Source organism: Sinohyriopsis cumingii, chromosome 1 (assembly GCF_028554795.1).
Source record: "Sinohyriopsis cumingii isolate HCF-2022 chromosome 1, ASM2855479v2, whole genome shotgun sequence".
Lineage (NCBI taxonomy): Eukaryota > Metazoa > Mollusca > Bivalvia > Unionida > Unionidae > Sinohyriopsis > Sinohyriopsis cumingii.
In genome coordinates, this window is record NC_142961.1 from 174,877,661 (window position 1) to 174,890,100 (window position 12,440).

The 12,440-nt window shown below is 36.4% G+C and overlaps 2 protein-coding genes across 5 annotated transcripts in view; one reads left to right on the forward strand and one right to left on the reverse strand.

Annotated features, from left to right (window-relative positions):
- The window catches only part of LOC149808415 (ATP-binding cassette sub-family G member 8-like), a 62,407-nt gene that overhangs the window by 43,114 nt on the left and 6,853 nt on the right, over window positions 1-12,440 (reverse strand). The window contains exon 1 of one of the 3 annotated variants that reach the window (XM_089976863.1): window positions 7,928-8,058. The exons of 1 other annotated variant lie outside the window; for it this stretch is intronic. In XM_089976863.1, coding sequence (XP_089832989.1) covers window positions 7,928-8,017 — 90 coding nt within the window. In that variant the 5' untranslated portion in view covers window positions 8,018-8,058. Of the gene's footprint in view, window positions 1-2,131; window positions 2,237-7,927; window positions 8,059-12,440 lie in introns of those variants that run through there. One more of the 3 variants, XM_089976897.1, reaches the window with a different exon arrangement.
- Window positions 7,907-12,440, forward strand: part of LOC149808416 (ATP-binding cassette sub-family G member 5-like) — a 66,215-nt gene continuing 61,681 nt past the window's right edge. The window contains exon 1 of one of the 2 annotated variants that reach the window (XM_089976933.1): window positions 7,907-8,047. The gene's annotated coding sequence lies outside the window, so the exon portion shown is untranslated. The remainder of the gene's footprint in view (window positions 8,048-12,440) is intronic. The other variant, XM_089976924.1, reaches the window with a different exon arrangement.

A 12,440-nucleotide genomic window follows, 5' to 3' on the forward strand; every position in this document is an offset into this window, starting at 1 on the left:
TTTTCAACGAATTGTGAGCAACTATAGTGATTTGGTAAGATCAAAAACGATAGATGTAGTGTAGATGTTCTTAAAACATTTGATTCTGTGATAAAACCAGTTTTACGCAATAAGTCAGAAATTTGGGGGTACGAATTTAGTAGAGATGAAACTGCAATATAACTGTTGCAAACAGTATTTAGGTGTTCGTAAATGATTGATAATGTGAGTGCTGAAAATATCCACGTTGTAGCTCGTATTCTTTACGATGTATTAAACACTGGCTGTAAGAATGCCTTCAGCTCAATACGCTATTGGTATTTAATGCTGAAAAGAGTTGATGAAACCAACCGTGTCAGCTGGACTACCATTGGAGAAGAGATTTTTTTTCGCTTTGGTTTTGGGTAAGCCTGGCTAAATCGAAAATATTGCAGACGAAACACAATTTTCTCACTATTTTAGCAGAGAATTGAGGATTCTGCTTTCCAAAACGATATTAACAAATCAAACCAGTCTTTGTCTTAAATTATGTATACAACTGTGTTAAAACCGAATATTGTCATATTTATATAGCAACTTACATGCTAAATTCAGGTACTCAGCGCCCATGTTGAATACAGAGACATGTAGGCATTGTATTGTGGGATTGAGATAAACCATGGATATACAGAGACAGTTAGGCATTGTGGAATTGAGAGAAACCATGTATACCTGTATACCGTGACTCATGCCGAAAAAAGTGTGTGTGTGTGTGTGTGTGTGTGTGTGTGTCTGTGTGTGATTTTTCAGTCATATCGCTACGATGTCTGCAGTGTGGCAGTTTATAGTGATGTCTAGCACTGGGGCATCATGCCGCAGACATGTAGCATGATGTCCCACCCAGTCACATTATCCCGACACCGGGCCGACCAGTCCTAATACTAACCGCTTAAAGCTGAGTGCCAAGCGAGGCAGCTGTTAGTACCATTTTTATAAATCTCTGGTATGACTCGGCCGGGTATCGAACCCAAGACCTTCCGCATCCGAGGCGGACGCTCTAACCACTAGGCCACCGGAGCAGTCGCTGGAAAAAAATAATGTTTATTTGGTAAAGGATGAATTCAAAAATTTCGTTTGTGTTTACTTAGCTTATGATCATCTAAGAAAGAAATACTTTAATGAAGTTTATTATCTTTATCCGTCTGTAAAAATTGTATATCCCTCATCAGTCATAATAACAATAATCAGAAGAAATCGTTCTTACTATATAAGTTCATATTTTCATATGAGGCTGCTTTGATAACTACTACGAACGGTGAATGATACGCTTAGTAGTAGCAGCACTTTTACAATATTGACATAATGGACACGTTCTATGCACTGTGATCATTGTTTATAGCTCATCTGGTGCAAAGTATTGTCTCTTGAACTATGATCGCCACGACATAGGCTCCAGACAGCCTGTCAGTGTGTCATACCTAAAAGTGATCGTTAAATAGTTACTATTCTTGTTCGAAAAAATAGTACCATTTTCCAAACCAGCAGGAAATATTTGTTTCAAATCCGCATAAAAACAGAGCGCTATCATTATAGAAAAATAGTTTTTGTAATAGCCTTTTTCATAGCAAATTCTATGCTATACCGTCTGTATTCGTTTAAAACAATTTCAACTGCAAACTGCATATACCCAGATCTGCCGTCGCATCATGCGCCGGCAGATCTGGGTCTGTGCAGTTTGTTAGGAGTAATCAGTAGAATAAACAACATACAGCCTGATCTGCAGGCACATTATGCTACGGCAGATGATGATCTTTGTTGTTTGATGTTTGGCTCGACTTATAAGCGAGTACAGACGGTACATGGACAGCTTTACACTCTTTGTATACAGGCATCTTTTCCTGATGAGTACTGACCGAAACTGAGAACTGAGATGTATTGGGTAACGAGAATTGAGATGTATTGGATAGCGAAGAAATTCGTGCATTATTCACTGTCAATGTCGACGAATATCCGTCGCGATTCTATATGACACCAAATATAATTTTGAAAATGTTCGATCAAATCATTTTTTTTTCTTCCCTTGTAGTGATGATGACCAAATTTGATAAGATGCAAACATAATAATATAGCTAATTCTCCAAGTCATCTTTCTTCCCAACCAATATACTGATACCTTTTCCTCCAAGAATTATTTCACCTTCATTTCTTTCTTCACTTCTGCTTATCCTGCGTGTGTTTGTTCATTTGTTATTGAATACCGTCATAGCTCAGGTGCTCGTGATGGTACCGATTCTACCTGACAACCAATACGTTTTGATGCCTACCAGATTAATTGTCATAGATATAACAAGGTATAACGAAAACAATATCTCAAAAGAATGAATTGTCATTTAAGTCATTAAGAATGTTTACATAATTTATAACTAAACTATTGCAAATTAACAAATATTCTAAAGTTCGTTTCGAAAGATTCAAGTGTAAAATGAGCGGCCTTTTCTTAGATCTGCAAGATTAAAACCGATCTATGTGTACAACGTTCCATCATTTTACATCTGTGCTATCTATACTTTGGACATACGGTCCGATATCATGTTTCTGGAAGGTGAAACATTCAATTTACTCAAACTTTATATTAAAAAATAATCGGTCAAAATCTGTTTTCGTAGTGACCAAATTATTGTACTTTCTGCCTAAAAATCTGGAAAAGATTATATAATATATACAGAGTACCAAGTAAAGGACACACGGTACTAATTGTATTGAAAAATGGGAACCAACCTGGAAATGGGTGAACATAAAATAGAGAATATTGGGTTTGGGTGGCCAGGATTGGTTGATAATGAAAGTTATTTTGTAGCGAAAATAATCTTTTGAGAGCTTATCACTTTATAATTTTATCGATTTACTGAGACGGTGTTGACGCGACCTCGATTGCATCTCGAGGTTCTATTATCATGGCAGAAGTAGCTGCTAAACACAATAAGAAGTTAAGCAATCGATTGTCTACGTTAAGTTTTGCCCCTTATATTGTATAATTTAAGTTTTGCCCCATATATATATATATATATATATATATATATATATATATATATATATATATATATATATATATATATATATATATATATATATATATGTGTGTGTGTGTGTGTGTGTGTGTGTGTGTGTGTGTGTGTGTGTTCTGCTAAACAATATTCAAAATCAGAAAAATATTCAAAATCAGAAAAGTAGTAGAAGAGTTTAAAATAACGCTGTCCACAACCGACTACAGCGAAGAGGCGAAAAGAACACTCAAGAGATCGGTTTTGTGTAAATATCAAGAAAATTGTTTAGGCATGATATGTTTTAGGGTCTCGAAGTGGTATTAAACCAGTCTATAGATTGACATCATTTATCAACCCATGTTACTTGTGAATCGACATGTCTAAGCCTCAAAGATAACACTAAGATTGTTTCTATCAAGGAATAAAATAAATGTACATTTGAGCACAGTATGTATATACCAGCTGATATATAATCAATGCCGAATAGCTGTTGTTGTAGGGTTTAACGCCATTTTTCGGCATAGGATAGGCTATACATGGCGGTCAGTATCAATCGTGGAGGAAGAACCCGAAAAATAAACCGGAAAGAACCACAGACCCACTTGAATCTACTGGCAAGCTTTCTCACGTACCCACATTGGCCGAGTCCGAGACTCGAACCCACGCAGACAGAGGTGCGACGGTAGTGATCCGTAACGGTGAGCGCTTTAGACTACTCGGCCACTCGCACCGCCCCGCCCCCCCCCCCCCATGCCGAACAGCTTCTTCTGCGAAAAATGTCTGGCTATTTTCCCCTCAGATACCTTGTCGCGCACCCACCTTACACATAACAAATTTCAAGCAATGAATATAGCATATGTCTTTAAACTAAAGTTTCGCTAATCATCTCAAATTTTCATCCCCAATTTTGATTTTATTATTGTTCATGACTTGGCTGGCAAGAATGGTTTCATCACTTAACATTCAGCATGCATAGAAAACAGCCACACAGTCACAATACCTTGAATTCTCCTGAAAATAGTCTTATTTTCATTTATCAATTCTTTGTTTTCAACAATTAATAGATTTTTAACTGGTATAATTTTTTTTAATAAACTGTCAATACATTTTTCATTCTTTTCACAACTTCTACCTCGGAGAGAAATTCCAATGTTGTCAAATTTATCTGAAGCAAGTTAACATAAATAAGGATAAATTCTGAGAAATTTAGTAAACAACAAGGGCCATGTTCCCATTGTATGTCAGATTCGTTATTATAATACCTTTAAAATTACTCAAAGCATGGCATGAGTACACCAGATCGTTACTGTATCGTAATGAGTCAGAAAGTAATCAAAGTTTTAAATGTATGAAACTTCAGATGATATTTGTGAAACTTCTATCTCTGAAGCTGAAGGTTTCAAAAGTATCAGAACTCTACCTACAGAATATGGCGAAAGCATTATCTTCCCATTACGCAAACATCTCTTTAGATTACCCTAACGATTACATGGGTATCTCTCTCTTTGATACCTTGAATACAATGTTTACCAGTATATTAAATCAACCCCTCATTCAGTGGTACGAACCAAATCGCAGAAAGAGGCGGGATTCTGCAAAGGCTACTCAGCAATAACTACTATTTTTTCGTTCGTTTTATTGTCTTTTTTTCAGACTTTTCCCAGGCTTTTGACTATACTGATCATGTTAATTTACTGACTTGCTTACTCAAGAAAGTAATGGTGGAAAATTGATTACAGTTCTAGATTCGATGTACAAAAATCAACGTTCATGCGTGCATATGAAAGACCAATATACAGAATTTTTCACCTGTATTATTGGCACCATACAAGGTTGCGTATTAAGCTCTCTTTTGTTCTATCTATTTCTAAATGATTTAGTATAAGACCTCCAACAAACGTGTCGTAATAGTATCTTTATTACACAAGAACTATCTGATAATTTTGAGTTGTTGTACGTTGAGGACGTTGCACACTCTGCTGATACAGTCGGTTCTTTACAAAGGAAAATCAATATTGTGGAGATATTTTGTGAAAACAGTAGAATGCGTATTAATTTAGATAAATCTAAAATTACTGTTTTCAGACACTTGGATCTCTGATGTGTAACAAAAGTGGTATTATAATGGTAAACTAATCCAAGCCATACCTGGATATAAATACATGGGGTTATATTTCACTCCTAAACTTATTTCGATGAAGTCAAAGCAATATCTTTCAACTCAAGCCACAAGTCTCTAATGCCTCTAGTATCATTCAAAAAAAGCTACACAAATTTTCCGTGACAGAAAATTTCCAACTATCTGATGCATGATCACACCTGTTTTAATTGGTGCCGCTGAAATTTGGGGATATAAATATTAACAAACAATTGAAAAGTACATGGTAGGTTCTACACGAAATTTCTAAGCGTTCCTAGACATGCATACTCGCGTTTACCACATGAAGAATATGGAAGATTGCCTCTATGTTTAAATTATTTTTTGTAAATGTGTTAAATATTGGGTTGGTTTAATTAGAATGGATGACAATCGACATCCAAGACAATGTTATATTACACTGAGAAAATATGGATGGTTTGGGTAAAGTTACATGGGTTTGGAAAGTTAAGAGATACTATTCAGATATGGATTTGGTTTTATTTTGTTCGCACAGGATGTAGGAGATAAAAAAGTATTTTATTTTTAAATTTCAGACAACATTTTAAGACAATTTAATTGAAGATTGGAATTCAGCTGTAAATGAATCACATGAGACATATCACTAAAATAAACTTTAGCATATTTTTCCGCTCAGTTTTATTCAACCACTAATGTATCAACCAATCTACAAAATGCATTAAACAGACGCCCCCGTCCTTCTCATGGGTATAGAGGAAGGAATGCATAATAGTAAATGATGAAGTCTAAGAACACTGTCATAATATCTCAGCTTGCACACTACATTATTCCGCGTTCCACAGAAGAGATCGTGAAACTATATTTTTATTTCTACCTAAATGGAAGAACATAACTATTTAATTATGTAATGCTGGTTCCTTTTCATCTTCCTACATCTTCCTACATGTTTGAGTGTGCTGTAGTTTTTCCTTTTTACTCATATCGCTCTGTTGGCTTAAGTGGTTAGAGCGTCCGCCTCCGATGCTGGAGGTCGCGGGTTCTAACCCCAGCCAAGTCATACCGAAGACTTATAAAAGTGGTGCTAGCAGTTGCCTCGCTTGGTCCTCAGCAGTAAGAGGTTAGTGTTAGGACTGGTCGGCCTGGTGTCAGGTTAATGTGACTGGATGGGATATCATGCTACATGTCTGCGGCATGATTCCCCAGTGCTAGATAACACTATAAACTGCCACGCTGCAGGCTCCGTAGCGATATGACTGGAAAATTGTTAATGCTACGTTAAAAATCGAAATCACACACACACACACACACACACTTTTACCTTACTTTTTCACCTCACTGTATTAAATTTATTTGTAATATGGCGCTCTACATCATTGCAATATTGTTGTGTAATTGTAGCATTAAAAGCTTAAGGACTACATTACCAATAAACTATTGTCACTAAAATAAAAATAACTCTGAGGACAACAATAAAATCAACAATTTACTAATATTTTTCACCGCCACCACCACAACTAATGAAGAGTAGAAGACGGGTCTGCTTCTGCTGATACTGATATTATTATTATTATTATTATTATTGGTGTTCTTGTTATTTTCGTCGCAGTGATGGCGGCGGGGATCAAGAAGGAGACAGAGGAAAGAAGAGTTGAGGAAGTTACATAGGTCACGTTCCTCCACGCCTTATATATGTTCACTTTATGATTAAATGTTCATAGTTTCAAAATAACCTGCTGTATGCAGCTATTCAGTATATCAGACAAAGCTAATTGTTAATAAACGAAAGTAATCATCTTCTTTGTTTTAGATATGGTAGTGAGTACAACAGTACTCAAACTCAGGAACAAGTTCTTGTCTCAAGGATCTCTGTTTTAAAATCATGCAGGGCTTATTCTTTGGAACATTAAATTTAGACAGGTTTAAATCAAGAAAGCAACATTTTAGTACGTTCAGCTTCGCGTTTGAGTTATTCACTTGTTAGTATTATTGCTAAACGTACAAGTCGCCACACCTTAAACTTTAGATCATATAATAAAATCAACAGCACGTTCTGACCCAAAGCAACTAAATTCTCAGATTTCCAAAACTCAAGATACTCTTTAAGAGTGAGCCTTTAAAAGAATTGCTCATATGGCAAGGGGAGGGGGGGGGGCAAAAAGAGGTACTTACCGATAAAAATTATTAAATTCTTAAACAAAATGTGTGTTTCAGTTACGGATACATAACATCATTCATGTACTGATGTTAAAAGATTCATCCTAGTATAAAGTATTGACTTATCTGTGTGGTTGTCCTTACCAAATCTCTGCACAGGAAACAATTTAATAGAAAAAGAAGTATAGTCTTTATAGTATATTTGAAGTAAACGTTTCCAAAACGTAAATTTCATGTTTCTACGTTTATGTCTAAATCAAGTCTTTCTTTATCGGAAAAATAAAGATACATAAACCAATCATTCTCAGAGAGAGAGAGAGAGAGAGAGAGAGAGAGAGAGAGAGATTGATCACTGAAAGTTAAATTATTTTACTGCGGACAAGAGCATCACGGAAGAGAAGAGTACACGTCATCATTTTCAATGAAGAGTTTTATTCTTCTTTCTCTTGCACCATGTCTGCTGAGTCTAGCTGTTCTAAACTGACGCACGAGAATAACATACAGATCGATGCGGACCACAATTCATGTGAGAATGCCTCAATCTCGACGATGAAGCCCATACTTTGACGTTATTAACACTTATCCGAATGTCAACATAGAAACCTTGATAACACGCGTTCAAGAATGTGAGCAGAGATCATTCCGCACTTACCCTGATATCAGCATAGTCCTCCATGTCGTCTGCATCATCAGATAAAGCAAAAACATCGGAAAATGTTGGAAAAACCGCTATATCCTGCATGGAAGAGTCGACATAATTAATTTCTCCGAGGTAAGCTAACACTTCTCTCTTCTTCTCTCTAGTTGCCATGGAAATAACGACTGAGCCAACGATTTTTCCGTTCAGTCCAGCAGTGTTCGAGCAACTCCATACAGTGGGCTTCGAGAAACGTATCGGTCAAACTCTCCGATTTTCTATTAACTTAATATTCATTCGCAAATGAAAATAATTCTTGATAAACAGCACTGATTTGTTTCTAACGTTTAGAATGGCAATATGTATTGAAAATATTGACTGTGAATTTTAATCATCAGATATATAAATAATGCATAACAGCACTCAAATAATTACAAGTATATACTAATTATAGACGATATGTGGAATACAATCAACTGAATTGCTCTGTCGATATTTTTGTTGGCGTGCGGGTGTAGGGGTGTTCATTTTTTAACGGCTATTGGCTATTCTGGTTCCCAACCCCTAGGTCGTGTCCCAAAACAGGGTTACGAAGATGTTCTGAAGGGTCGAGTAGGGTAGCCAGGATTTCTTTATGAAGGCGGCAAAATGTAGAAAAATCTGGAAATGGGGTCGTGAGGCTCAGAAAAAACAATTTTGTTAAGGTATCGGCCAAAAAAAGGTTGGGAGCCACTAGGCTATATATCATGCCGAGGAAATGGGAGTCAAGTGCTTTTTCCAAGGACACACAAATGCGGCCTAACACGGCTGCCCTCGACGGGAACAGAACCCTCGGCTCTTGGAATACTAGTCCGATGTTCTGCCTAGGGCTGCAGACAAAATAGGACAACTAGACCAAAACTCTGGGGGCCCACAGCGGTCTGGGGGCCCACTGCCGTCACTGCTTGAAAATCATAGGGGCCTACTGGAGAATTGTTTCTATGACCCAGAAATCCTTTCCTCCGCCCTGGCTCTACTGACTAAGCTACTACGGCTTCCTTGAATCCTCCCTAAGATTTGGTGGTTGAATTCAACTTTGAGTGATAAAAGTGGTTTGCGTGGTGAACCTAAACACACACACAAAGAAAACAAAAAAAAAAAAACAAGACCAAGAAACAAACCCCAAACAAACACAATATCGGTAATCAGATAAAACAATGTTATTTCTGATCACTCGAGTCTAATTTGGCTGTAACTCTTTATTAAGGTGCTCGTTGCAAGTTGAATACTAACCCCAGTAACCAAGAAAGAAAAAAAAAGAAGGGGGTGGGTAGCTGGTAAGCACTTGGAGTAAGAGCGATTCGTTTTTAATGGAGGAATCTTTTTTTCAGAAGAAAACCGGACGGAATTATATCTAGTAAGCCCTGTTTCGATGTCCTTGTTACGGTTCGGGAACTCTTGAGCTGCCAACTTTTAAGGGCATTTTCCAACAAGTTTACATGGTCCAGTTATTGTTTAACCTGGTTTTGGTCTAACGTTTCCTGTGTTCACTCCTTGGCAGCACTTTATATGATTCATTTTCCCACAAATAGCATGCATTCACCTTGGTTTCTTCTTTATTACCTGTTGACTCACCTCCTCATCCTCTTCAGATTGCCATCAAATATGAATTACGCTCCTCATAATTTGATACCAATTCATTCACCTCCTCATCCTCTTCAGGTAATTTATATCAATTCCGTAATTGCAGAGGCTGTGCATAACGTCTTGACTAAGACTGCTAGGTAAGAAATGACAACACTCAGTAGACGAGAGCGAACTTAACTGATCATTGATGTATCATTTTGGATTTAGTGTGAAGTTGGGTTGTAAGCGTTTCACCAGAACTTTAGTTTACATCCAGTTATGAAAGGATCATTATATTTATCATGATGTGTTAGATCCCGAATGCTGCCTTGAGGGGTGGGGAAGGGGTGGGGGTGCGGATAGGAAATGTAAGGATTAACAAGTACAGTTCCATATTTAACAAAAGTGCCAATTATATCGATGACTCCAGTCTTATGTTCTCGTTATTTGCAATTAAACATTACTAATTACACAATAATATTATTAATTAAATCCTGCATCACAATAACATGTTCTTCAACCAATTTTCTCTCAGTTAAAATGCAGATGAATAAATATCTCAAAATATTATCTTTTTAATTGAAAGATTGACAGACGGACAGGCGGATGCACGGTCGGACATGCAGAGAACAATATATTGACCAAAGTGCAACTATAATAAATTTACGAAATGATATTTTCTTTCGCCGATAATTGCGGTATGCATATTGATACGATCTTCAGCACATACACGCTTATGGACCATTTACCTCGCCTATCGTCCCTTTCCTATCTCAACATGTACAGTGGTGTAGACGTGTGTATTCACACTGACAGGGAAAGCTCTAGATAAAGTACACTCAATATCCTTACAGTTCGACTGCACTAGTTGGTACCAGTACTGCCTATACGTGTTGTCTACTTGTATTGAAAAGTGCTACATATCCAAAGAAAGTTTTCCACTGCTTATAAATTATTCTTTTTCTAATGTGCCTCCAACGTGTAGCATGAGATTTCAATTCAAATAGGAAACAAACAAAAAATTTGGTTCTGTTTATTTTCCTTCTCTTTTGTTCAGTAGTTATGCCAAATTTAAGTCATTATACAGTCATGAAGCAAACTTCACAAGTTGCTGTATTTTTCAAAACCGATCACTTCTTTTTAGGTATTATTGGAATGCGGACCGATCCCATCTATTTAAGTATTATTGGAATGCGGACCGATCCCTTCTATTTAGGTATTATTGGATTGCGGACATGTAAGAGTTACTTAACATCCTAAATTATGAAGGTATACTGCCTATAGTTTTTAAGTACGACAGGAGACTAATATAGACAACGTGCAAAAAACTACGCGCCATCGAAACTGATCATTGACACCAGAAGTGCTCTTTTAACAATGGGTTATTTTCCCTTTTTCCACCATAAATTTATGTTAACACATCGTTTATAATCTTTCTTTTTAATAATTATTTTAAGCTACAATCAAGACATATATTAGACTGTCCGGTATTCTTCTAACTAACTAAATAATCGCTTGAATTTAATAATTTAAGAAAAAGATTCCAGCTCAAAACTCCTGGCCACAACATATAATACACAACTTATATGACCAAGACCTCACAATTACAAGATTATATAGTTCTCTGCTTGACCTCAGGTCACAATTATAATTTTCTAAAAAAAACAAAACATTACCTAATGGAAAATAATCTTCTAGAATGATCCTGCTGTTTACAAAATCAAAACTATAACCTGGATTACACTCAGGAAATTCCAAAACTTAGACCCGAATAAACATATTTACTTCTTCTATTGATAATGATCCTGATAATAAGCCCATACAAAGATAATAATTTAGCTATGTATTAGTTGTTTACGCAAAATGAAATGAAAAGTTAATCAGGTCAAGAAAAATTAACTCAATTTTGGACAAGGTCAAGTCCAGCATACTATATAACATTACAATAACATGTAATTAAATTAAAATTTTTTGAAGCCAACAAACAAACAGACTAACTAAATATAGATAACAATATGTATGTATGTATGTATGTATGTATGCATGCATGCATGCATGCATGCATGCATGCATGGATGGATGGATGTATGTATGTATGTGGAGAGAGACAGAGCATATAGCAATATCTTTACAATCATATGATTGATCTGTAGGATTGACCTCGAAGTTTCGATTGCAGAGAACCATATGCCAATATTGCCATTTCAAGCACGATTTCACATCAAATGAATCATAGTTTTTGCAAAAATTTAAAGTTTTGGTAGTGATGAACAGAAATATTTATCCGAAAACAGGCAATAGCCTCATATCTCGGACGGTTCCCACCTGAGGAGGCAGGGGCCAGTTTTTATATACAAATTTAAGCCGCGATCAGCGACCTAGTATAAAAAAATCATAAAAAATCAAATACACAAGTTAGGTCAAAAAGGTCCATATTTTTAGACACCTGTATTAAAACATAGTATAAGAATAGGATCCACTTGACCAGAGAAGTCAATGGCAGTTCATAGCAGTTGTTTATGCACTCCAATCCCAAATTTATACCTGCAATTTTCATGTCCGAAGGTCATTTTTGACAGCATGTGATGCTCACAGTGCAAACACATGCCTTTTTCCTAGATGACAGTTCTGCAAAACAGTGTGTACTAAACAGGCTGATGCATTTGAAAACAGTTGTCATCCAAGCCGTTTTTGAGATGTTCTACTTCCCCCAAACCCATGTGATTACTGCTATTGGGAGGCTAACTCTTCTTCCTACTGGTATTTCACTACCAACATACTGCAGAGTAACTATGGAAGGTGTACATGCCTGACATCAATTTCAAGAACAACACAAGCCCAAAACACATAGTTCACAAATATATCCATATATTTAATTAGTAAACAATAATAGCTGAAAAAGTAACACCATAGCCTTAAGTTA